The following is a 27,270-nucleotide window of genomic DNA, read 5'->3' on the forward strand; positions in this document are numbered from 1 at the left end:
TCATCAGTTTCTCTGAGGATACAAAATAGCCTGGGCTAAGTGTGGTCTAAGTAATGCGTTTTCCTGATGGACCAAATACGACTTCAGTCAGATTATTCTGTAAGAAATACAGCTACATTGTTAAGCTATTTAAAACCAAACAAACCTACATACTTTAGACTTTGATATTTAAAGGTAAACAATACTGAACAGTCTGCATAATACATTTCTCCACTAATTCAGTGGACTTCAGCAGTTCAGCTAACAAAATTATGTAAGATAGACCTTTCTTCTCCTCTACTCATACGTTCTGCTTGCTTCTCTTGAAACGTACCTTTATTGAATTTTTTAAAAAAATGTTTATAGGGATGCTGCTTTTGCAGTTTATGCAACTATATTTGTACATCTCTGCACTGAGGTTATCTTTTCTTGGCTTGAATGCTGCTGACAGTCTTTTCAAAACTGCCCTATTACAATAAACGTTGCCCACTTAGTGCAGTTGTAAACACTGTATCTTATTTTAATTATCTGAAGAGAACACCATGTCAGTTGCATGTTCCATAAATATGACTTGATGACCATTTGTCACTTTTCTTAAACGCAATTATTTCTGTGCTATTGCATTATTTTCCTAATTAGTAACAATTGCAAGTGATAATGGAAACATGTTACAGGCATTGGTCATTGTTTTGTTTCTTTATTCTTTCCTTAATTCTGTATCATTTGACAAATCTGATACTATGAATAAAAATATATAAAGCATGTATGATGTGTGGTGGTGTATATGACTGAAACTACATTTTGCCTCAGAAATTGACAGCAACGCTGGTTGACTTGCATGATGAGCTATGAAGACCTTCTTAGGTCTGCATAACAGGCAGCTTACATTTAGCTAATCAGCTGGCCCATTTCCTTCAGAACCCATGCTGCTGGGTTGAGTCTTTTCATCATAATTTTCATTGACAGAGGCATAGTACACATTCGTTCAGGAAGCAGCTTTAAAGGTTAAGGAATGAAATTTGTTTGGATTTGAGAGCTGTATGTGTATACTGTGCTTAGAAGGCATGATACTGATATTATTTTGGTGTTTTTTTGTTCTTTTTTAGGGCAGGTTAAAGTTTTCAGGGCCCTGTATACATTTGAGCCCAGAACGGTAAGTACATCTAGATTTTAGGGGTTTGAGAAGCTTTATTTTAATCTTGTCTATAATAACAGTTATTCAGTTCTGCTAGGCTTGGCCTATTAGACTTACTGTACTGTGTTTTCAGTGAAAAAGCCTGTTGATGGATATTGGTTCTTAATTTGACTAAAACTGCCTGATTAATCATCACTCTTTTAACTCCAGCTCTATTTAAAAGCAGCATGCTTTTTTCTCTAGTATCAGTTACCTGCAGTCTTAACATCAGTCTAAGTGATTATATTCTTTTCTTCCAAAGGCAACAAAGATAACCGAGAACTAAAATATTTGACAAACTGGGACCAACCAGAAAGGGAGGAAGTTAAGAAACACAAAATGTATATCTCTGCTTTTGTTGCACAGTGGTCTTGGAGAGGCCAGTCTTTTTCTTTAGTTGTCAGGAAGGTCACAGATCCAAAAAGTTAGCTGTAGGCAAGTCACACTACAGTATGAAGACTGTCAGGCTGTTGTCTTGTTGCTAGAGAATTTGAATTATTGTTCTTTTGAAAAAAAAGAGCTGAATGTACTCTTGTGTTATCCAGGTATACTGTACACAGATTCAGATTTTTGTTTAGTCTTCTATTTTATTTTATTTTTAAAGCCAGATGAACTATACTTTGAAGAAGGAGATATCATTTACATCTCAGACATGGTGAGTAAGACATCCCATATAGACTGAATACTTCTGAGATGCAGCATGTCTCATCTGAAATATTTTGCCTTTTCTCTACAGAGTGATACAAATTGGTGGAAAGGAACTTGCAAAGGGAGGACGGGACTAATTCCAAGCAACTATGGTAATGTCTAGAATATTTTCATTTGTTAAAATTATTCACAGTCAAAGAACATTACTTTTCAAAAATAACTGATACACTTATTTTCAAAAACTGATCACATTATTGGCATTTAACAGTGGTCTAACAGAGTATTTCAGAATACATTTGCAGTATCAGTCACCACCGTACAACAGCAATGGACAGGCTGTCTTACGTTTTTATAACCTAGAGACAGCTTGAGTTTGCCATGTGTTCATGTTTGTGGTTGTTCAGGTAACAGCAATAGATGTTCTCAGTTTTGAGGGGAAGAACACTTGAATCTAGAGGATGGTTTTACAGACAGCACATGAAACTGATAGGCTTGTCTTCTTGATCCCTTCAGTGAATGTATTGTAGTAATCTTATTAGCAGCATCTTTGCTATATTCCTTCAGTCTGTACATTGCCTTATTTTAAGTCAACCTAAGGATGGACAGCCACAGCCTTTAGTAGCTTTGAGATCAAGAAGTCTTGACACAGCGTGGGGTGACTTCCTAGAAAGAGAGATAATCAATACTATAATTGTTAAGTAAACCTGCATATGGACAGGATGCTAAAACAGATTGTGAGCAAATCTGTGGACTTCCTTTGATGACTCTGCATCCCCCACCCCCTCTTAATAAATAGGGATGTGTTGTTTGTCATTAGTTGGTTTTTGATGAAAATATTCAGCCACAGAAGACATTGTTTTATTGGGGATTGCACCACATTAAATATCCCATACATGCTTGAACTGAATAGAAATTGCTTTTTCAGATTCAACTAAAATCACTTTGCAAACCCATGAGTACAGATAGCAGAGCACAATTCTTCCAAGTCCTCCCAGGAAATGGAGACAGAGAAGCAGAATAGCAGTATTACGAGACAAATTGCATCAAAGCTGCTAGTAAGTTAGTAACTGTGGTTGCTTTACATTGTCCCTTCTTTACTATAAGATGTCATGGTAGCAATGATATGATTCCCTGCCCTGACTTGTAGATAGTAGAAATACTTTAATGGAAGCCTGTGTGCAGTTATTGAGACCATGGCACTAAGTTTCACTCTAGCTTGTGACTTGCAGACTGATTCTGCTCTTGCCACCTGCCAGAGGTGGTCACTGTTATATACAAGAATAGTTTATGCATAGTTATGCAATAGTTATACACTTAAATTTCTTTTGAATATTCAAGTGTGTTATATTTAGAATAAAATCAACAATTTACTAATTCAGTTTGTGTTCCCATTAAGATAATTTGGAAGGTTGCTACCAGAGTGCTTTACTGAACAGTGATCTGAGTAACAGCTTAACTTCCATTTTATGCTGGGTGGTAGGGCTGTGAGGTGGTGTCTCTGTCTACACATTTGCAAAAATTTCATTTGTAAGCATAACAGGAGCCTCTGCAGACCTTAAGAACAAAGACTACCAGGAACATGTCTTCTAATTTAGACAAACTATGCAAAATCCTCAATGGCCCGCTTCTGCTGGTTGCCACTATTAGAGCTGTGTAGGTTCAGTCTTAACCACTGAAACACTGTGATCTCCTTGTTCTCTTGTATAACGCTTTTGGAAAAGATGGAGACACACCTGAAACTAGCGAGTCTTTCATGGGGTCTTGTGCTCCATCTGCTGGGCTTGAAGGAACACATTTGAAAAGACTGTGAATGGAAAAGCTGATGAAAACAGAATTAGTGTTATCTGCATTATAAATACTTTGTCTAAAGACAAAGTTATTTTTAGGCTTTTGAGACAGTGTTGTTAGCGTTAATGCTTTCTGCTGTGCACGACAAGCACCCCTTAATATGACTAGGATGTTCTGCTGGCTGCTCTGGGACTGACTTTTCCCACTCTGCTTTAGGATTCTGTTCACTGTTTGCACGGGTTTTTTTAATCAAAATATCAGAATCTAGCATTTGCATTTTATTTTACTCACAGCTAGAGAGATAAGCATGTGAAGTCTTGCAATTACAAGCACTAGAGGAGAAATATACACCAAAATAAGAAAAGATCTGGATAGGCCACGTGGAAGTTTGAACTCAGGCAGCAGCCAGAGACCACGTCTCCGGCCGTTCACCTCCCCCTCCCCGCTCTGGTAAGACAGGGGAGGGACAAAAGAAGAGGATTCGTGGGTTAAATAAAAAGAAAGAATTTACTAAATATAGCAAGAGAACAACAGTAACAATAGCGAGTTCAGAAGAAAATGCAACAGTGGCTTACCGAGTGCAGCGACTGCCCCCAGCAGCAGCAACAGCATAGCGGAGCAGAGAGCCGGAGAGCTAGCCCCTCCCCACCTGAGCATGACATCACATGGTATGAAATACTCCAGTGAAAATTAACTCCATCCTGGTCGAAACCAGGACACCACACCAGTCCTGAGTTTTATTTCTGGTAACTGACTTACATTATATTTGCCTGCAATGCATCTGATAATATTAACAGTTTGAGGAACATTATTTCACATTCACCCTGCTTCTTGTAACAAGCCATAGCACAAGGGCTTAGCGAGCCTACTCATCTCAGGTTGTATACTGTTCTACTTGTCTATACCCTTAGTAGTAACAAGGTTTTCCACCCGAAAAAGAAGGTTTTTTTAAAAGTTTCCAGGTCACAGTCCCACTTTTAACTGTTTAATAGTGCTGTTCAGTTTCTTTTTGCTGTTGTGACAGCACAGTGACCAGGATCTGTTTGCTGTTCCTCTCTAGTAAAACTAAAGCTTTTGAGATTAAGAAAAGATCTACAGAAGCCTGAACTTAAGTTTGCCCATCACTACATTCATTGTTTAAGCAGTTTTGATTTGCAGACCTGCAGACTTTCCAGGGAAAATACAAGATTGCCACAAAACAAATAGTGGATTTTTTTAGTTACTCTTCACAGCTCCTTGGAAATAATTCAGTCATAACTACAGATGGCAAGTTGTAGATTGAAAGCCTAGCCACATGTAACTGCTCAAAACCGTTTTACAAGTGTAGAAAGAGAAGTAACAGTTGAGGTGAAATGTTGCCATATTCCTGGTGACTTGCAACCAACTGTTCAAGTTGATGCTTTTCTTTGAATTTCTTTGAAATTTTCACAAGCTTTTATCTGAATTGCTTTCTGATACACAGGAAATTGAAGTGCATCTGACTAATCTGTCACTCATAAATCCCCTTTCATGTTAGAATCAAATAGGTATTACTGATTCTTCTGGGATAAATCAAAGATTTATTTCCACACAGGTGTCAATTATCTATCTGCTTAGTTTCATAAGTAGTTAGAATTTACTCTGTTTCATTTCAGTGGCAGAGCAAGCTGAATCTATTGATAACCCACTGCATGAAGCTGCCAAACGTGGTAAGTGTGATTTTAGGTTTTAGTTGTGTAGTGTTAAAGGGTGATCTGGTTGTTTTCTATCAAAATAATAACATGTTTAGAATGAAGAGCTCCTGTCTGTTTTGAATGTCTGGTATCTTAAACAAGTTGATAAGTCTTGCAGCTTTCAGAAGCTGGGCTGGTTTACAGCCTGGTAGAATTGCCTCTCTGTGATTGTATACACAGAAAAAGAGTTTGGTACCATCCGTTTAACTATGTAGGAATCTAAATGTCTTCTGGGAGTGCACAAAAATGTATTTGGTATAACTTGGACTGGTTGTTCTGTGAACTGTAAGTATTGCTGCTAATCACTTTTTCTCCTCATAGATACATAGGAGGACTGGCACCCTTCAGGAAAATCTACATGCCTTTAATGGCTCTGTTAACTTTTCAAATTTAAAAAAATCATCAAAACTGAATTTGTCTTTCAGGCAACCTGAGCTGGTTGAGAGAGTGTTTGGATAATCGAGTTGGGGTCAATGGCTTAGACAAAGCTGGAAACACAGCTCTCTACTGGGCATGCCATGGAGGCCACAAAGGTATCAGAGAATTAATTTTAAATTACTGTTCTCTGGTTTTCTTGATTTCCTTGTTAGACTGATTGCTAAAATTGCAGCACTAAACAATAAAGCCAGTGGTTTTTTTTAATATTCTAGTTCTTAAAAGTTAAATCTAGAAGGGAGGTTAAGTTCCATCAAATGCTGTGTGGCTTTTTGTGGCTGTTGAAGCATGCATTCTAATCAGTGTAACTTAGAAGCAGAGTGGGAAGAAGGACAGACCAAAAAGAAGTGTTGTATTGTTTTGGGTATTTTATGCAGTAGCATTTCTTTGTGATTAGTGGTTGTTTGCTGAATGCAGTCTGACTTTTCATTGAATCCAACTGAAATTTATGCTATGAATGTGAAAAAGCCTATTTTGTTTCAACTAAATTTTTCCCTTATTCCTGCCCCTGCTGTTTTCTGCAGATATAGTGGATGTTCTGTTTACCCAGGCAAACCTAGAGTTAAATCAACAGGTAGGTTAAACCAGCAGACCATTTCAGTAGAGGTGTGATGTTATTCACTCTTGGTACTAGCTGAAAGGGTTTTTTTTCTGTATTTTAATCCTGTTGCTTTTTCCTCTAACTCCACAGAACAAATTGGGAGACACAGCTTTGCATGCTGCTGCATGGAAGGGTTATGCAGATATTGTAGAGATGCTGCTGGCAAAGGGTAAAGATCTTCACCAAAGTTTCAACAATCTGCGTGGCAGACTAGATTGCTGAATGTTCATTAATCTGTACTTTTTAAAGTGTTTTTCTATAACTCAGGTACAGTCCTTAGCCAGCTTACCTGCCTGACTTGACAAGCCTTGCAGAAAATTTTGGTGGCTGGCTGTAAAGTATACGTTTCACCTGCTCAAGATAAATTTCATCCTGCTTTGCAGGCAAAATTAGGCACTTAACCCCTGAACAGCAATGACATCTGCTTCCTGGAAAGGGAGAGCAGCCAGCAAGTTCCCTAGTAAACTGTTGCTTATGGAAATCGCTTTTAATCTGTTTCAAAGCAGTCCACAGATGAGATTCCCTTGTTCAGTGGCTATGGAAACTCATATCATAATGCCATTGCTCAAGAAATAGCTGAGATAATGATTCATTGTGAAAACTTTTTGTTTTAAAGGGGCAAGAATAGATCTGAAGAACAATGAGAAGAAACTGGCTTTAGACATGGCAACCAATGCAGCTTGTGCTTCCCTGCTTAAGAAGAAACAGAATGCAGGTATTTCTGATTTTGTTACTCTGATACATTTTTTTCTTTTTAGAGGACACTTAATATTTTGACCAAATATCAAAATGTTGATATCCATAAAGACCATTTGGGAGCTACATGGGCTGAGAGCTGTGTTTGTAAGAGTTTACAGAGCTGTGATAGACACCTATGGTTTATCACATTCAGTGTTGCTGACTTGACATGAAATGTGATGTTGAGTTCAGACAATGTGGGAAGGGAAGGGGAGGGGGAGGGGGAAGGGGAAGGGAAGGGAATCCTTCAGAGTGGAGAGACAGAAAGAAAGGATGGAAACTACTGAAAAATTACTATACCACAAGGTACATAGTGTGAGAGTAAAACTATGTGGTATGTTCACACTTAAGCCAGTCTTGTTCTTCCAAACTAAGCCAAACACCTACAGATGCTACTCTTATTTTCTTATTGCTAATTAAAAAAAAAAAATCCTATGTCTCTCTGAATAACTTTTTAACAGAGAAGTAAAGAAAGAATGATTTCAGGTGTTTATCAGTATAGGCTTATTGCCTCCAACTTGTGTTCATCTCTCCTAATAGTACAGTGTACATGTACAAAACACTTCAAGCAATACTAGGCTATTTTAAAACACTGAACAAAGACTAATTAGTTCAGCATCTCATAATTAATGTTACCTGTAGCTTTCATGGGGGTGAAGTTAGGGTGGATACCCTATGTGAATTACACATTAAGTGAGAAATTACTTACAAGCTGTAACTCTGCCTTTTGTTTTTATTAGTAGGATATGCAGTGTAGCAACTGTATTGTCGCAGAGCTGGTGAGAACAGGGAATGCCATCCTGTGGGTGGTTAGCAGTTATGGGAATTAAATGGTGGAATAGCTGTCTGCAGCTTTAGAAGGCTGAAGAGCATGTACAGGAAAGATAATGTCCAACATTATGCTAAATCCCGCTAAATCAGGATTTCCCAGAAAACCTTGAAAAATTATTTCCCACAGTTTTGACTCTGAAGAAAGTAGTTGTAAGATAGGGCAGAATTGCTTCTGTTTCCATATTTTGTTTGCAATGTTAGTTAATCCCTCTTAGGGGCACCTATGTCATCTTTCCTGTCAATTGTAGGCACCTGATACAGGGGTATTCTCTCCTTAATGTCCCTAATAGTTGTATTAATTTTTCATTTTCTGATGCTAGGTAACTTCTACTTCTGGTGCATTTGCTTCACTCGCTCTAAATTAATTTGATTCATGGCTGACTGATTTTTCATCCTTAGTCACTTCACAGAATCACAGAGAATCACAGAATCATCTAGGTTGGGAAAGACCTTGAACATCATCTAGTCCAACCACCAACCTAACATTGACAGTTCCCAACTACACCATATCCCTCAGCGCTATGTCAACCCGACTCTTAAACACCTCCAGGGATGGGGACTCCACCACCGCCCTGGGCAGCCCATTCCAATGCCTAACAACCTCTTCTGGAAAGAAATGCTTCCTGATATCCTGTCTGAACGTTCCCTGGCGCAACTTGAGGCCATTACCTCTTGTCCTGTTGCTTGTTACTTGGTTAAAGAGGCTCATCCCCAGCTCTCTGCACCCTCCTTTCAGGGAGCTGTAGATGGGCAATGAGGTCTCCCCTCAGCCTCCTCTTCTCCAGACTAAACACCCCCAGTTCCCTCAGCCGCTCTTCATACAACCTGTGTTCCAGACCCTTGACCAGCTTCGCTGACCTTCCCTAGACACGCTCGAGTCATTCAATGTCCTTTTTGTAGTGAGGGGCCCAAAACTGAACACAGGAATCGAGGGGCGGCCTCCCCAGTGCCGAGTACAGGGGTCAGATCCCTTCCCTGTCCCTGCTGGCCACACTATTGCTGACACAAGCCAGGATGCCATTGGCCTTCTTGGCCACCTGGGCACACTGCTGGCTCCTGGTCAGCCAGCTGTCAATCACGCCTCCAGGTCCCTCTCTGACTGGCAGCTCTCCAGCCACTCCTCCCCAAGCCTGTAGCGCTGCTGGGGGTTGTTGTGGCCCAATGGCAGCCGCCGGCATTTGCCCTTACGGAAACTCCTGCAGTTGGGCTCAGCCCATGGCTCCAGCCTGTCCAGGTCTCTCTGCAGAGCCTCCCTACCCTCCAGCCGATCAACACTCCCACCCAACCTGGTGTCATCTGCAAACTGACTGAGGGTGCACTCTATCCCCTCGTCTAGATCATCAATAAAGATGTTAAACAGGAGTGACCCCAAAACCGAGCCCTGGGGGACACCACTCATGTCTGGCCACCAGCTGAATTTAAATCCATGCACCACAACTCTTGGGCCTTTCTTTTATCACCATTCTGTGGTACTCTTGCACACTAACTTTCCTTATTTGCCTTGATACAAGAGCTGATGTTCTCAGTCGAACTGCAATTTCAGTATTAACTTCCTTGGTTTTCCATCTTAATCTGGCCTTTTATGATCTCTGTGACATCACTGATCTGTATGCTTTTCTTGTATTTTCTTGGTTATTTTTATTCATTCTTCCGTGTCTGTTGATTCTACATTTCAGTATTTCTGGTATCTGTGACTGCTGTTCTTTTTTGGAAATTCAGTCCAATATTGGTAGTCTTCCTGTCCTCAGTTTCAAATCTGTTCTTATTTAGGTATGTCTTCTATCATAGTCCATCTATAAAACATTTTGATTTGTCTAAAGAAGCTTACTTTGCCTCCACTTAAATGTTCAGTTTTGTGTCTTATGTGTATACGCACACATTCAAATGTCATGATTGCTGAAATATATTCTAAGAAATGGAAGTTACTAAGATCCTCTCATAGAAATGCAAAAAGATTGTGTCATTTGTGCTCCTGAACAAGAGAATGATTTTTATACAGAAGAAATGGGATTTGTCCTTTCTTGAAATATTGCCCCTTGAGAACAGGGCCCTACAATTTCTTTATTTTCTTTCCTTTCTTCCTTTGCTACTTCTCCTACTCAAAAAGGAAAAAAAAAAGTATTTTCTTCTTATATTTCTTTTATCAAAACAGTTGAATCAGTTTTAAATGTACTCATTTTTCTTCTTCCAGAAACCTAGGATAACGTGATTATCACTTCTGACATAATTCAATGTCAGTCTTGATATGCCTGCATCTGATATTTTTAATACTTTGTTTTAATAAGTTATTGCAAAAGTACGACTGACTAGGATCTTATGGTTCCTGGCTCTCAGTAGTACAGTATAATACACATGTTCCTATTCCTGTATATTTGAAAATCAAATAGGCAAATAATACTCTATCACTAAAAGCCTATGTTGTTATCTTTGTACCATCCCAAAGGTAGATGTAGTTCTCCAGGCACTGATGCACATCTGGTGAATACACTTTAGTGCTCCTGTTTTTTGCTTGCTGTCCTTCAAAAGCAAATGCTCATAAATAGATCTAAGAAAAAATCAGGAAAAATCCTAGGTGAGAAAAGAGGGAGGGGAGAGAATAGGTGGAATGTTTTTGATTTTAAGCAGAGAATGGTAGCCAGTTAAGCACTTCCAGTAAAACCATAGAGGCTCTTCCACCAGCTACCCAACCTTTTCTTTGTGATTTAAAGGTAATATGTATATAAAATCAAATTAAAGAGTTCCAGCTCTGCTGTACAGGTTTCAAGGAGCCAGAAGATGGCTCTTGAAGATCATGAACAGACTAAATTTTGTATGTAGGAGATGGGATTACTGGTTTAGCCCTACCTTTGAGATTCAGATCTACAGCTCCATCTTTGTAGCCCTGACATCTCTGAATGATAGAGGGATCAGGTTTCTCAGATGCTGCTTTTCAAACATCGCAAATGTGAGGCTTTTTCTGATTTTTATCCTGGATTAAGAGAGAGGTTTTTTTCTTTCCAGGTACAGTCCGAACATTAAGTAATGCAGAGGAATACCTCGACGATGAAGACTCTGATTAGCTTTTCTCATTCAGCCTGAAGAACTATAACTTGCCTATGTCATTCTCAAAACTTATCTTTACAACTGTAAATATATCTTACTTAGAGTATTTCAGTCTTCCAATATAGCATATATATGAGAGGTGAAATCATGCTTCACAAAGGAATAATCTTCATGTGTGCCAGAAGATGCCTCATGTTAAATCAGAGTTCCTTAGAAATTATCTCACAGAAGAAGTGTGGCATACCCTTATCGTTGAATGGGCAGAGGACCATCTCTAAACTTGCAGGTTGCATTTCAGACTTTCCCAGCAAGTGCCTTGCATCTCTGGAATATGCTCCTCAAACTGAAAGGTCCTGCTGGGACAGCAGGACACCATTGCTAACATTTCCCAAAATCTCCCTGGATATAGGTTCCTTTATGCAGATAAGATCATATGGCAGAGTCAGTACTGGCTGACAGGCATGTAGGGAGATGCTGCTATAGAGAGTCATTGTCTTTTACCCACATAGAGCAGCAAGACAAGGTTTGATTTTTTTCTTTTTTCCCCCTATTCCTTCCTGTACTCTTCTAAGTAAGGTGTAGAATGCCGTTGACAATCTGCCCCTGGATGCCTTTTCTCTATTGCTATGGGCCCAATCCCTGAAATGTAAACTCAGGTGAAATGCTTGCTTCAGTCAATTTTACTTGAGAAATACACTTAATTTTTGACTTAGTGACCTGATTATTTTGCATTTTGAAGTGCATTACGCTGAAACTATTCATAGTAAAAGGAAGACAGAATATTTTTCTATTTATCCTGCCTACATTTTTTTTTGCTGATCTCTTGCTTTTATTTTTTGAATGTGCTATTATATTTTCTCCTAAATTACCTCAAAGCTTAAATGTGTTTGAAGGAATGAGGGAAGATATGTATCAAATATACCATAGGTATCTTTAGAAAAGATACCTGAAGCTGAATAAACATTTTAAAAATATATTGCTTCTTCCTGTGAATTAGAGAACTAAAAAAAAATGAGCCATTTTCAAGCTTCCTGCAGAGTTAAATAAGTGCTTCCTTCACATTGCTCAAATACCTGCAGCCAAATATTACACCTTATTGAGGAATACTTCCTTACTGTGATAGTAAGAAAATGTTACAAGTATTTGAATTATCTCATTTTCAGTTTTTGTTGCTGACTTTCCCGTTAGCAATTTTGACAGATTCAGTCCAACACAGCAGTCTGATACTTTTAAAAAAATTAAATAAATAAGCTCTTGTGAAAGATTGGGGATGAATTAAAAGCTCTTGTGAAAGATTGGGGATGAATTAAAAGCTCTTGTGAAAGATTGGGGATGAATTAAAAGCTCTTGTGAAAGACTGGGGATAAATGAAAATCACACTAAGTATTTAGAGATTAAAAGAGGTCTAGAGGACTCTTATCCCACTTATAAAAATATATTGAACCAGATTTTTGTATTTTTATAATCCTGGAAAGAACTATATATAGGTAAAGCTTCTTAAATGAGCACTTACCAAAGAAGGCAGCATTTGATTGACCAGAGCACTCTTAAGATAGAGGTGTTGCACAAATAGTCATCTGCAGCTATAATTCTGAATTATTTTAAGTGCTAAAACCATATAACAGATGTTTTGGCACTATGAAATATGTAGTCAGTTGAAGAGTGATGTTTTATTTTGTAAATAAAACCAAAGCCACCAAGTTTTTCTTTCTAGCTTTCGTTAGAACAATAGTTAAACATGATTAATAATAGACAGAGACTGTCCTGCTTAACATTTATTAGCCAGCTATTTCTACTAGCTCAGACTTTTACCACACTTAAGCTACATGTTATGCTGCGCACTGCTGATTAACATGATGCAGTTTCACAGTGCAAGCAAAAAAGGACTTGTAATAACGAGGCTAGAGAAGCAAGAAGGTTCACGTATGAGACTTTTTCCTGCATAAATGAAGCTCACAAGGTTAAAATTCTTAAGTGTCACAGGACCTGGAGAGAACAGCTCTTCCAGAGTTGCCGTTTTCTCTTTTAAGTTTTGGAGGCAGAGTTTGTATTCATAAATAACTTAATGTGTGATGTCTTCTGTCATGGGTTCAACATCCTGCAAGTTAGTTGCGGCATTTGATTTATACATTTGTTGTGCTCACGCCTGTGGAATTAGCTGCCACTGGAAGACCCTGTGTTCTTCTGCACAGATTTAGATGCTGCAAGGGAAGAATGGTGACAGAAACACAAACTGAGCCCAAAGGTTGCATGCGAAGTTCATACTGAAGTGTCCTGAAGGAGGCATGTTGACATCGCAAGGCAGCTACCTAGTGCTGTAGTTTGTTTCTAGGACCAAAATTAGGGGTTTTTTCACAACTTTGTTTTTCCTTATGCAACTGTTTACTCATCTTGTGAAATACAAATCACTGTGAAAACTTTAAGGCAATAAATTACTTTTTGCCTAACTCTAGCAGTTAAGTTTTGATTTAAAGAAAAAAAATGAGCACAAGTCTTATAGCTAAAAGGAATTAAAAGTGGAATAAGATGATACAGTGTCTTACTAGTTATGCAAACTGTTGAAGTTTGAACTCAACTGGCAGCCAGACACCACGTGGCAGGCCGTTCACCTCCCCCTCCCCGGTGAAATAGGGGAGGGACAAAAGAAAACTCATAGGTTGAATAAAAAGAATTTACTAAATAGAACGAGAACAACAGTAACAATAGTGAGTCAAAAAAGAAATGTGTAAAATGCAGCAGTGGCTTACCGAGCATAGCAACCACTCCCCACAGCAACACACACCAGACCGGAACCTGAAAATGGAGACCGCAAATGGAGACCACCTGTATCCCTGGGCATGACGTCACATGGTATGAAATACTCCAATGACTGATTAGGATCCTGCCCTCTAACTGTGCTCCTTCTCAATCCAGGGAAAGTTAACCATCATGGTTGAAACCAGGACACAAACCTACTTATTCCCCTTATTTTTCTACAAAGTGTGTGTCACTACAGGTTGTTGGATAAATTTAAGACTTTTTCCAAGGACAGCTGCTTTCAAGTTTTTAACAATAAGAAAAATATGTTTTTAAGAAGAGCAACAAAATGAAAGTTGCCAAGCTCCTATGACGTTTCCTAACTGCACGTTGAAAGATGCACTGTCTTGTGCGCTTCTGGCTGAATTATGTGTGCACCTTTCTGCTGAAAATCAGCTGTGTTCCAGTTGGAAGTGCTGTTAGGGAAAATAAATTCTGATTTATTTGAGGCTTTTTCAAGCTAAACCAGGAAGTTTTCTGTCTGCGCCATCAAAAATCAAATGCTTACTTCATGTTTTCTAGAAGAGAAAATGGGACATTTCTTGAGCTGTCTTTAGCATAGTTCTTAGACAGTCCATGTGGATAATATTCAAGTTATTATGCGGTTAGTATTACTAAGACAAAGCTCACCTTACTAAGTTCAGCTCCTACATATCCCATCACATGAAATGTAATTTGCTTAAAACAGTTAAGGTCACATTAAATGTTTAAACTTGGTGGCCCATTTCCTAATACATTATCCAGTTTAGAACCTTCCCTGCCCACTGAATTGTAATTTCTGAAGACGATATTATTTTTCTTGTGTTTGAGTTTTATATCAAGAACCAAAGATTGCTCAAAGTTAAGTTAACGTGACCTTGGGATCATTTCAGTTATGTGCTAGAAAGTCAGGTGTTCGAGCATGCAGCATACATGACTGAATTAAAGATTTGATTTCGGCTGTTGCCACTTTCTAATGAAGCCATTGAAACAAACGCAGAACACAGTAGAAAGGAACAGTCCATCAGTGTGATGCTTCTTCAGACAGATGTAAGCTGAAGTTGCAAAAAGTGTTTCAGGACAGTGTCAGTCATACTGTACTTTCACCCTAGCAGGAGATGGAAAAAAGCAGAAATGGTTTTGAAGAACTTGAAACAGGATTCTTCAAAAGAAATTGATTTGATACAAAATTACTATCCCTATTTGCTAAACAGATGGAAAGGCAACAGCTATGTGGTTTTTTTAAAGCTACACCCCCCAAAAAAGCAGAAAAGCTAAAAATAAGACAATAGTACAAAAGCAGTTCAGAAAAATGTAACTACATCACAAGTTGTGGAGCAGAATTTGGACTGGTGGTAGTATCTGCCTGTAGCAGGGAAGAAGCTACCAGGTACCTTTTTACCTGATGCTTGATGTTTCCCAGCTGCTAATCGATGCAGAAGATGATGTATCCAGTCTGCTGCCTCTCCTAGAAAGCTGCATTACTTACTTTATCCTTCTACCAATCTTAGCAGCTTTCCTTTGGGCTCTGGAGAGCAGGTCTGTATCACATCAGAGAACTCTGCTGGAAGAGAGATTTCTGTGAGACAATCTTCAGCTGATCAATAATCAATGTCACTGGAAAAATTAGTGTGGTCCAGCCAACGTTCACCCTCTCAGGTACAGAAGCAGGGACGGTTTCCTGTGGTTGTGAGCATCTCCTGAGGTCAGAGGCTGAGGGAGCCAGTTGCAAAGATAGCTGTGATTTAGATGGGGTTTTTTATTTCATGTAGAACAGCACAGATCTTGGCAGGGTTGTGGTGCTCAGCTGTTGTGTGTACATTTTTATGCAGCCAGTAAAGGGCCCGTAACTTACCCGTGAGAGTTTTCACTGAAATCCTGAAGTACATATCAGAGGATCTATATCTGTCCTCCACATGACTTGGGACCTTTTTCCTATACAGACGGATTATTTGGAATATGTGCTATTTCTTAGCATGAAAATTCATATTTCTTCTTTCTCTTCTTTCCAAAGACTGCCTTTTAACTTGAAGGACTTTAGTGACATTTAACATAAAACAGGTGTGAAGACATAAAGTACCACAAGCAAATTGGACATTTAAAAGTTTATTATGTTTCTGATTTGAAGGTCTGAAGCAAGGACCTCTGTCTTTAAGCATAGCAAAAACCTATTTCTGTTTTCTTCATCTGTGTCACTTAATTTACTGTATTTTTGCCGACAGCTTTATTGCAGTCATGCCTCCAATTGACTTCATGTCTACAAGGACATACCAAAATTAATCCTTATCCTTCTTCAGAGATGTTCAACACAAAATTAGAATTAAATCCTCAAAATTTACATCCAATTTTTATGTCTCTTTCCTGTTCAGCACACTTCTATAAAACAAGTAGTTTCAGAGTGTTAGTAATTTACCTCATGCTTTTATAATTGAAGGTTTTATCTTCTTGTAATTTCCCTAATGTAGGTAAAGTTATGGCACATTTCACATAATCTGAAATTCATGAAAGAGTAGTCTATTTCTTTCTCAGTCTTAACAATTTTTACTTCTGTACAAAAGCTAATTTATGCTTTTCCCTAAGATTTCTGTTTAAGCTATTTTGCTGGATAATCCTAGTGATATCCTACTGCCTTACTGAGTTTAAAACAGAAGAAGAATAAAGCAATAAAATTATGTCTGGACTACATGCAGTTTTACTGAAAGCATGCAGTTATGCTGAAAGCAAGAGCAGTAAACATTTTGTTAATGGAAAGTTGTAGGAGAGGCAAGTTGAGTAGCAGGCATTGAAAGCCCTGAGCTAGCAATTATTCTGGTTTTAACAACTCCATCTAATCAGAGAACAGGGCCAATTCATTTATAATTCTGTGAGTAGTTTTCAAAAAAATAGTTTCCACATAGAGTTACAGCAGTGGAAAGTCATGGAGTAATCAAAATGCTTACTAATTTCATCCTGCTAAAAGACTATCGAGTGTTCTCTAGTCAGACAAGAATAATTCAGAAGCATGAATCACTGCAGAGGTTGAAACATTGCAAATAGTTCTCATCAGTAGGAAGATCTCTGAAGATGAACAGTTTACATATATATCTTTCTACTAGTGCTGAAAATGCTTGGATCACTTTGGTAGATGAGACACAGGCATTCAAATTTGAAGTGGAAGGCCGTTATTACACAGAAGAAAGTAGGTTGAAAGGGTGTGGTGATGCTTATATTTAAGAAGGAGTCATTTTCACTGAGTTTTACCCAAAGCTAGGCTAAACCAGGCACAGCTTCTGCAGTTTTCTTACCACTTAAAAATTCCAGTTACAATGCCATTTCCAGGGCTGTTATCTGTTAATTAGCTGAGCTCTGACTTTGTACTTTTCTTGGAGACATCAGTTGCCTACAGCCTACCTACTGTTATTTTTTGCATTTCAGTCTAGCACTTAAAAAGTTTAAATGAAATTTTATGTTCTTGTGCTAGTCTTAGTTTTCCAGTTGTTCAAACTGTATGACTAACTGAAGTGTACTGTAGCCCACTCCTTACCTCGGAGACTTCAACAGTTAAAAGTACATCGAAAGTTAAAGGAAAAAAAACCCTAAACCTAGCACATGGACTTTATAAATCTAATTTTTTTGTTGACCTATGGGTTAGTGTCTTCTCAGATGCAAAAAAGTAAGTTAGTGCAATATGGTGTACCTTTGCATATGTAGTACAAAGACTGGGTAATTTTAAGTACCTGCACACCAGCATAATAGAATTATTTTTTGTGTAAAATTGCAGGCAGCCTGCAGTTAGTGTTACTGATTGTATAATTGAAGTGTGCACATATCTATGTCTTGATTTGGGGCTTTCTTGAAATTTAATGATCATTTTTCAAAACTCCATTTCTGGTTTCCAGGAAGAAATTGCTTTGGCCTTAATTCAGGAGGGGGAGTTTTGATCTCACATGAAAGAAGTCAATAATTTTTCACGTTTGGTGTTTTTACATGCCTGTAACAATGCTTTGAGACATGAGTTGAAAAAATCTGTCTAATACTTTGTGTATTAAGAAACAAGTTCTGCTTTTTTCAAAGAGCCACTAAGCATTGATTGATTCTAAAGTACTTCTCACTTCTGTTAAAAGACAATTTGTCCCAGACTCTGGCATGTTAACGTATTACTGATTTCTGTTCCTATGTATCAGAGCTTTATGATTTAATCATTTTGATTTTATTTTAAATAAAGTTACACAAACTAGTGATTTCCTGCACACTGTGCTCTGAAGATTGATCACACACATGGCTTGGTGGACTCAAATGCATCACTTTCATTACCTTATCGAGTGGTCTTTGCTAATGAGCTAAGTTGTTCTCCTATTTGGGTTTAAGGGGCAAAGCTGAATTCTTTTGCTTTCTGTATCAGAAGTATAAAGTGCAGATTTCATTACATACTCTATGCAATTCTATTTTCTGTGTCAACCAGATCCTCATCATTATGCTGAATGAACAAACTTACTGTGTGTACAAGGTGACTGACTATACAGTAGGCAAACTTTGCAAAATGCAGCTGCAATTGCAGTCAAGCAAATTGAAGCTAAAGAACTGGTTAATGGATGCAGCATAAGATAGCACAAAAAAATATTACTTGCTTACTGTAAACTGAATTTCTTGAGTTGAATTTTTCTTAACTCTTCTGTAAAAATTAGTTATGTACTAGAGAACAAAGCCTGGTTTGTAGAAGAATGTTCTGATTCGTTGTCCTAATAAAAGCACATGGAAAAATTTTCTGTATGTTTACTAAACAAAATCATATCAGTTTACATGAATGCTTACCCTGTGATTGAAGTATAAGTTGCTGATTTTGTTAAAAAAATCGAGGCAATTTGCAAAAATCTACTAACAAATCCTTCAGTAGTTTACTTTCATTTCACTAGGCAGGCAAATACTTCTTGTCTATCTGAGTAGTATTCCAGTGAACTAAACTTGTAGTGGATACTGAGCAGGATGTATTGACAATTGAGATTTCCAGGCTCAATTCAGAAGTGTAGACATGACCTGAAGTCAACCATAGTGTTTCAAATACTCTTCGGAAGCAGCTATTTTCAACGGTTTTGCAGTGATGAAGACTCTTGAAATAGGCTATCATGAAACTACAACCAGAAGCTGGGATTGGGCCAGTCTGGGAGCATGAGGGATCATCTGAAGGAAAGTTATCCAAATTAAAATAAAATACAGGGGTTTTGAGAAAAAGAGTACGTGGATATACATGCAGACAACTCTGGCTTCAGGATGGTTTCCCCATTTTTGTATTAATGTGTGAATTCTACTCTAAAATTCTCACACTTGCAAGCATATTTGCACCAGTTTTCAGCTGGTGGATTTAACCTCCAGTTTCATTTCATGATTCCTTCTTTATTTTTTCTTAAAGCATATAGTGTTATATATAAATACTTTTCTGCTTAGTGTGGGGGCATGAAGAAGGAAAGAGAAAGGAGAGGGGAGAGCCAAGACATGCTTAGGTTTGTGGTTAGTCATTTCCTGTTCCCCTATACTTCTAGATATGCTGTATTTTTTCTGCTGATTTAATTTCCTAGCCTCTACCAATTGCTTGGAAAGATTACTTAATTCTCACTTTTAAAGTCAGAATAGATAAAATTTATAGGCAAGATAAGTTACTGCATTCTCAGTTAATTTTATTGAATGGCAAATGGAACCATTTGACACAGGCCTACTGCAGCAGAGAGTTCTGATGTTCAATTCTGCACTAGAGTGGATAAATAGAGATTGTAAGACTAAGTAGAAAAAGGGTTTGGCTGATTTTTTTTAAGCATCAAAAAATCTGGTAAAGGGCTGGTGTCATGGTCCGCTCAGTGGACTTGTGATGGTTCCATTTGCTAGGATCTCGAAAGTGCGAGATTAAGGTGACCAACACCAAAGGGGATAGCAGTAATAAACCAGTGAAACTTTATTGTGTAGCCCGTGAAGTGGCACGTGATAGAGATGGATGAAAGAAAGGAAAAAGTAAAGTTTTAGAGAGAGGAGAGAGAGAGGTTATAGCTACCGCTGCTGGTCTCATGATGTCCTAATGGTCCCGGATCCAGCTGATGCTGTGTCGTCAATTGTCATGGTCCTTGGTGGGGAAGCTTCCAATTTTCGTTGTCCAGTCATCCCTTTATGCTCAGTAACACACCTTGCTCCACCTCCGCCTCAGGGGTCTCTGCCTTTCTCGAGCGAGGCCATCGCACATGTGCAGGGGGAGTGTCTGAGGCATGGTCAGTCTTGGTGGCGGGCAGCCTTCCACCAGGAAATGTGTTTTGGTATTATAATGAAGCAAAGTTCGTCTAAGGTTCATGATTTCTTCATCGATGTTATGGCAACCGTTGCAATCCATCTTTTTTGACAGTGGCTATGCGGTTATCTCTAACGGCTCTGGCTGGGCCCAGGTACTGAACAACAGCACAGCACTCTTTGTACTGCGCGGCTCAGGTACCGCAGAACAGCCCAGCACTGCCTGCACCACACGGGTCAGTGCTCAGGAGAACTGCACAGCACTCGCCGTTCTGCCTTCTGGAGCCTTTGCACCACCTCCCACTCCAGGGATCAGCAAGGCCAAGCAAGCCGTTGTCAGGTACCTCACTGTCCATGTCCCTGATGACAGTGTTGAGACAATACTGATCTTCTGAACAACTCTTACAGCTGGCTGTATATGTTTTACATATACGCTTCTACTTACCCACCATCAGGACCATGCATACATACATCCCCTTCATATGATGTAATACACAGCTGTGCTCCACCATAGGTCTAGAAAAAACATTCCTATGTGCTGTACTTCTCTTAAGGTCGTATCAGTACTTGTATTCTCATCCAGAGGCCTTTCAAGAAAGAGGGTAGAGTATGGCCCATAGAAATTTTCCTAAGGAACCATATCAAGCTTGGCCACCTTAGAGTAAGTGCAGCACAAGGTCCAGGAAAATGAGGAGAGTTAAGAAAGGAAGAATGATAATAGGAATATTACCATTCATTAATATTATCAGCCATTAATATATATCACAATGAAATATTTTCCAGTTCCATAGTATGAAAGGCTATTAACATTGTTAAGGAATATTTAAAGCTGGAACATAACCCTGAACACATGAAAATTCCAGGCAGACAGAGAACTAATGTGTCCATACACAGGAAGCAAAAGCAGCACAGATGCAGTAGACCTGCAGAAATTTGGTATGTAGTTTACCAGTAAAGGCTAGCAGTATAAAACCAATGGAGCATTAGCCTAAGTGTCTCATCAAGCTTGATGGTGCTATTTGTGAAGATTACCAGTTTTCAGAAATAGCATATCTGTCTTCATACAACATATAACTTAATGCTACATTATATACTCATTCAAATACAGTTATAATGCAAGGTAAATCTACTAAGAGAAAAATGTCTGGTTTGGCAAAGATCTGTCAAATCTTGAAAACTAACACCAATTATATCAAGATTTACAATCACCATTGACCAGACCTGTGTATGAAATAACAAACTTGTGAAACAGTAAATAGTGATGCAGTTTATTAATTATGGGGATCTACTCAGATTAAGTGGTTTTTTTTAAGAAAGCGAGATGCAAAGTTATGCACCTAGGCAGGCAGAATGAAAAGAATATAGTTACAGAATAGGGAATTGTGGTTTTGCTTAGTCTGTAATCTCACCCTAAAATCAATTTTCACCTCTGAGAGAGAATTTATAAAATATTCTCTGTCCTTTTCCCTGTTCTTCTCAATCCTTGCCATATGCAAATTATGAGTCTGTCATCCCAGACACCCTTTAGCACACAGAAACTGAGGATGGCAAATTTGTTGTGGGTTTGGGGGTTTTTTTGGTTTTCACAGTGGGGATTTTTTGGTGTAAGTGTGAATGAGATTTTATTCTGTTTTCACTAAATTATATATTGATAGAATATATAATAGAAAAAAGAGTTATAATAGTAATATCACTGCAAAGCCAGCACCACAAGCTTACTTTATACAGTGCTTCTCTACAAATCCTAGAGAACCTGTTACAACCAAACGAACAGAGTTTGTAATAGGATTTGGCTGATCTGCCGTAACAGAAATCAGAAGTGAGAGAGAAATGAGAAAAGGGTCAGTGTCTTTAGTGGGGGAAAAAAAAAAAAAACAAAACAACAAAACCAAAAAAAACCCCAAAAACCAAACGAAAACCAAACAAAAACACCCTAAAACTTTCTATATCCCACTTCCTAGTGTGTAAGGCTGCAAGACCAAATATCTCTTAGTCATACTTGATAAATGGCATTCTTATACCTGACTGTATTTTACTGTTCAATGGAATATTTTCATATTAATGAAAAAATAAATCCTCAGAGGCAAAATTCTGCTGTTTCACATGACCATTTTACTACGAGATGGCCTTTTTCTATGGTTATATATTACTGCTCTTGCAGGTCCACTTTTCTGCTAATTGTTAACAGGGTATGTTTTTCTGCTTGCTTCTAGATGAGCACAGCTTGCAGCCCTACTCTGGTGTGTATTTTCATTGTAGTAAATTTTTAAAGCTAAAATCTCTTTCTTTGTAAAAGAACGAAAGGGTCCTTATACTTGGACAAATTCATATAAACTTTTCTTCACCAGATGCACAGAGCTAGTCTATCCTCAAGCAAGCTAGCACTAGATAGATTTTTATGTCTTATCATCTAGAAACTTCGATATGACTCAGACAACTTTTTCAGTAACCCCTTAGAGCAATACCAAGCATCCTACCTGTTCCAGATGTGAGCAGCAGATCCTGAAGCAATTGTATTTGAGCACAGATGCCCCCAACAGCTCTTTGTGAAACCCATCAATACAAAATGGTATTTTCTAACATTTAGTAAGTGTTTGGGACACAAATATTTAGGACTTTAGACAGCATACTCTGAAGCGACCTGAGTTTCCTAGAACCTTGAGCCAAATTTCCCTATTCCATTTTGGGATGACACCTATGGCTACCCCACAGAGTATTACATGGCTCAGTGACTTCCAGTATCAACTTTATTTTCACTTGTTGCTCCACTTTGGGGTTCAGCTGTTCTGCAACTTTTCAGAAAGCACATGCTAAATCAACATCAGTAACATGATGGGTAATACCAGCCCTTCCTCACTTAGCAAAAATGTCCAGAGTAAGATACTCAAGCAAAGTTCAGACATCAGTCACATCCTTCTTTAAGTCTACTGCATTGTGCACTGTTTTGATCTGTTGGACACTTCCTCTTCGGAGTTTAATTCAGGGAACATCATCAATAGTAGCTTCCAATCCTTTATTTACTTTTACCAGTAAAAGTACTTTTAGCAACTACGTGAAGGACATTTTTCCATTTATCTGACAGATCAATATCACAACTCACTGACCTGTCTGCCACTATAAATGTTACTTATCATTTGTAAAAGGTGACAGTAACCACACTACCTTGCCCCATGTGTTGCCAGACTCATTTCTCCTCTGAGTCACCTAATTTACCTCTACATAGATAATTTGTGATGAGATGAGAAATGTCTGCAGGCTTTCCTCTCCTCATTATGATCAATCCATAATACTGGAAGAATCAAAAGTTTGGTCCCCTTGAGTTTTCTTAGTCACAGCTAATGTGTCATGAAGCTATTGCATATATGCAAGGGGAGGAAGTCTCAGTGAAGTCTAGAGCATTTAGAAAATGTTGATAGAAGGTAAAATAACAATTTATCCATGTGTTGGGGATCTGCCTGCAAATAATTTTGTGACATTACTCTGAAGGAGAAATCCTTTTGCTACACTTGTCTGTATGTCTACAGACAATAGAAGGTCATTTGGTTTCAATCTACTTCATCTGATAACATAGATACTTGGAAATCTGTGATCTGCTACCCTGTCTTTTGAGATATAAAGAACTACAGAGTTCAAGCATTCTTCTGTGATTCTCTTGACAGTGGCACTGTGTCAAGAAAGCAGGTCAGGTGTCAGAGATACATACTGTATGCTTGCTTACCTCTGAGCTTCCTGCTGGCAGATTGATGATTTCACTCCTTACAGTCGCATACCTGTAACAGGCATGAGAGTCCCCAGACCCCTGATCTGGGTTCTATCCCCACACAAACCTCCACGTAGATTGAAACACATCTTGGAAGTTACAGCAATAAAATCTCTGAGTCAATCAGTTGTGTTGATTGTTTTTCAGCTTTATGATACTCATATGGCCTTTGTAGTGTGCTGTTTTGCCCAGATTTTTCAGATCTTGTTCATGCTTCCTGACACCACTCCAAAGCCTTGGTGTCTGGTCCAAGGTCTCTGCAGCAGAACGGGAATACAGAGGAAACCCGATTCATAGACATGAAGCAGTGTGAAGAGCTTGCATTCCTTCTATTAAGGAGCATATTGAGAGTACAGTTTCTATTGTAATCTGGAAGTTGACAGCCCCAAAATGCTGTAGACATAATTGATACTCCAAAAGTGATAGGGGGACTACAATGGCTGCTTTTCTAAACACCCTGAAATTAGCAGAAGCACTCACGGACTTATAGTTTGTTTAATACACACATGTCTTGTCTACTGACAAATGGCAACTGTTCATGGACAATAGTTCATAAATTACTGTAGGGGATATACCAGAGATGCATGATGCAGAAGAAAGTGGCACTTCCTTGTATGAACAAGGAGAGCTAATGTTCTGTGTCCATTATCTTATAACACTCTAGCTTGTTTAGCTGTACTGCAGCCACATAACTTTTATAAAAAGCTGCACAACTTTTGCAAAAAGCCTCTATAGGGACACCCAAAGGTTACCAGTGGAACATACATTTGCCAGGTGGGAAGTGGGACCACACAACTGTAAATGGCTTGTACTCCCTGTGTAACTGCAGTAAACCATGTTCTGTGTGACACCTGTGGGTAAGAGGAAATAAGGGCGACCCAGGACATACTTGATTTGTAGGCATGCTATCAGCAAACAGAGCAGCAGTCTCAGCAACATTATGAATTATGGATTATGAAGGTAAATACTTAACAGTTGGCTGCTTAAAAGTTAATAATTAATGGTAAATTAAAGTTAGGACTTTAAAGTTAAGAAGTTAAGAATTTAACAGTAAGTTAAAACAAACCATCCTGTGCTTCTTGTCTTTTTCCTACGACAATGTGCAAGGGAAAAGAGCTGTTTCGTCCTTTTTATCTCTGGCTCCTCCTTATTTGATCACAGACCCCCTGCTCTGTGACAGCCGCTTTGCTCACAGTGTACCAGAAGTTTCTGAGAGCTTCCTGATACTAGATACAGCAATTGCTGCTCACACTCTACTCAGACCTTGGATTGACCAGAAAATTCAGTCAATAAACTCAGTCGTGCTGCTACCAGTGCATGGGCACCGAGAGCAGTTTCCAGGACTTCTCTCAAGCTATTTTCTGGAGCACCCCCTGCCTCCTCCCCCAGTCTACTCATTTCTTATCTCTCACTAGATAGTGATTGATTAATGTAGGTTAGTGGGATACGATGTCAAGGCCCAGACACCTCAAAGCTGTGTGGACTCATCAGATTTGCCATGCTGTTCTTAATTTTGTCATGCAGGTGTTTCATGAACTTGATACACTCTCTACCCTAGATGCCTTTGTCATCTTCCTGCAGTGACTTCACATGAATGCAAATTCCAGGTACATGTCCAAGAAATCAGGTGTTTTGTAATACTGTCCTCAACAAAATCTTGTGATTTTTCAGAAGTTTTGTACATAAACTGGGGCAGGCTTCATGCAGAAAGCCTGTTAACACCTGTGATTTGAATTTAAGGTGGCCACAGCATGCAGGAGAGATTGAATGAGAAGTGAGTAGGCAGAAACCCATGGTAAAAACAGTCTCTGGGAGAATGAAAACCCAAAATTTTAGCAGCATATAAAGCCATTTCCTATGTATCATCCCTTCCTTCAGGCAAGATTTGGAAGGAGAGTTGCAACGTACATGAAAGTTGACAATTTATATACATCGATGCTGGAGTACATGGTGGGGGAAGTGAGCGACAACATACATAGCGCAACAGATTAGACACCTGCAATGCAGACGTTTCTTGGCAGCCTCCCATCCTGACCCAAACAAATTATTCTTCCGCACGGCAGTATCTGAGCCACAAGAGGTCACTGGTAACAGCGCTAAAAATAGGTCCCAGGTTTCCCAGGCTCGGCTCTGCCCCTCATATCTTGTCCTTTGAGTAGCCAAATGTCACCCACAGCACAACTGAAACTGCACCTAAACTGCACCTATTAGCATTGCAACAAGCCATGCACAGGTCCACAGCGGGCACGCACCAAGCAACCTTTCTGCAAATCCTCAACTGACTGGAGGAAGGCACGCAACCACCCAGCCATCAGTGGTCAAAGCCTCAGCACAAGGATGTCCTACTGATTTCAGTGAAACTAACTGGAAGACAGAGGCTGTATTTTACTAAAGCTTTGGACATTTCAACTTTTTCCTCTCCTTGAACCACGATATAAACAAAACCTTTTTCATATTTTTAGGAGACAGGACCATGTCAGCATTCCTGTGGGTAGCCTGCAGCATGAAACCCTGCCCCAGGACTCCTTTCTTCATCTTTAACTGAGGACAATCAAAAATTTGTTTTGGGTGCTTTTTTAAATCCTGAAGTACTTACATATAATGTAGAAGAAGTTTGTGTTCAGTTCTCCTTTCTGTCTGGTGTGGCTCATATCACCTGATGAAATTTCACAGAGAACAGGATGCTAGACACACTAGGATGCTAGAGCCCCCTCTCCTCTGCAAGAACTTGTCAAAACTGATTTTTGTTAATGAAAAAAATTTCTGGTTTGCATATAGAATTGTATTCTGGCACCATTTCATTTTACAAACTCTTATTTATATTAATATACCAGCAGGAATGCCCCCATCTTACCAAATAAGCCAAGTTGTTCAAAAACCAATGTGTAAAATTACTTATTTTTCAGTATTATTCAATCACTAGCCCATCACAGAAACAAGCTCACAAGTATCCTAGGTAAGAGATTATGGCCAACTGATTTGGTTCACTGGGATTTTAATGTAGGCCTTGATTTGTCATTTCTCTTATTGTAACACCTGTAGTACAACTTTATCACATCTTGTTGGGAGACTGGTAAGAAGTCAAGTTTCAACAGTGCTAGGCATAAAAGCATGTGGAAATGAAACAGGTTTTTTGATGGAAAAATATAGACAGAGAGAAAATAAGAATTCAAATCATAACTTGGCTCTCTAGTTTTATACTGCAAATATATGAGAACAAGTTACCCCCACTCCAGAGAAAAAGCACCGTGCATGTAGCAGCAAGGAGATGTAAGCAATGTCCCCTGCCACTGACAGTATTGCATGTGACTGTACATCCAGGTGGCTGACAGGGTTTCAGAGTGCAGGAGCAAAGTTTAAGAGGCATAAAACCAAAAGAAGCTTTAAGAAAGGTGAAGGTGCTCCTACCATGTAGCTTTTCATTTATGCAGACAGACTATTTATTTTGATAGGATTTTGTCTGCTTGGCAACTGAGTTTGAGCAAGATGTCATGGTGTTTGAGAAACTATGCATCTTTAGGTTTCACTCAGAAGCAGCCCA

General features: G+C 38.8%; 1 protein-coding gene and 1 long non-coding RNA gene across 2 annotated transcripts; both read left to right on the plus strand.

The window, feature by feature from the left end:
* Positions 1-222: 222 nt before the first annotated feature.
* Positions 223-12,195, plus strand: OSTF1 (osteoclast stimulating factor 1). The gene is made up of 9 exons (XM_026866293.1): positions 223-1,132; positions 1,758-1,808; positions 1,890-1,953; positions 5,224-5,277; positions 5,727-5,834; positions 6,261-6,310; positions 6,428-6,506; positions 6,954-7,052; positions 10,907-12,195. The coding sequence occupies exons 2-9, from the start codon at positions 1,806-1,808 to the stop codon at positions 10,963-10,965; spliced, it is 516 nt and encodes a 171-aa protein (XP_026722094.1). The 5' UTR covers positions 223-1,132; positions 1,758-1,805; the 3' UTR covers positions 10,966-12,195.
* A 1,415-nt stretch (positions 12,196-13,610) lies between these two features.
* Positions 13,611-24,837, plus strand: LOC113490079. The gene is made up of 2 exons (XR_003400145.1): positions 13,611-15,836; positions 24,748-24,837. It is a non-coding gene; the product is annotated as an uncharacterized LOC113490079 (long non-coding RNA).
* The last annotated feature ends 2,433 nt before the right edge of the window (positions 24,838-27,270 follow it).

The sequence above is a fragment of the Athene cunicularia genome, assembly GCF_003259725.1.
Source record: "Athene cunicularia isolate RWA chromosome Z unlocalized genomic scaffold, athCun1 chrZ_part2, whole genome shotgun sequence".
Lineage (NCBI taxonomy): Eukaryota > Metazoa > Chordata > Aves > Strigiformes > Strigidae > Athene > Athene cunicularia.

Bases quoted from the DNA above. Each gene is read 5' to 3' on its own strand.
- OSTF1 (XM_026866293.1), top strand. The intron at 1,954-5,223 runs GTAATGTCTAGA...GTTTCATTTCAG, and splicing joins ACTAATTCCAAGCAACTATG to TGGCAGAGCAAGCTGAATCT. The intron at 7,053-10,906 runs GTATTTCTGATT...TTTTCTTTCCAG, and splicing joins TAAGAAGAAACAGAATGCAG to GTACAGTCCGAACATTAAGT.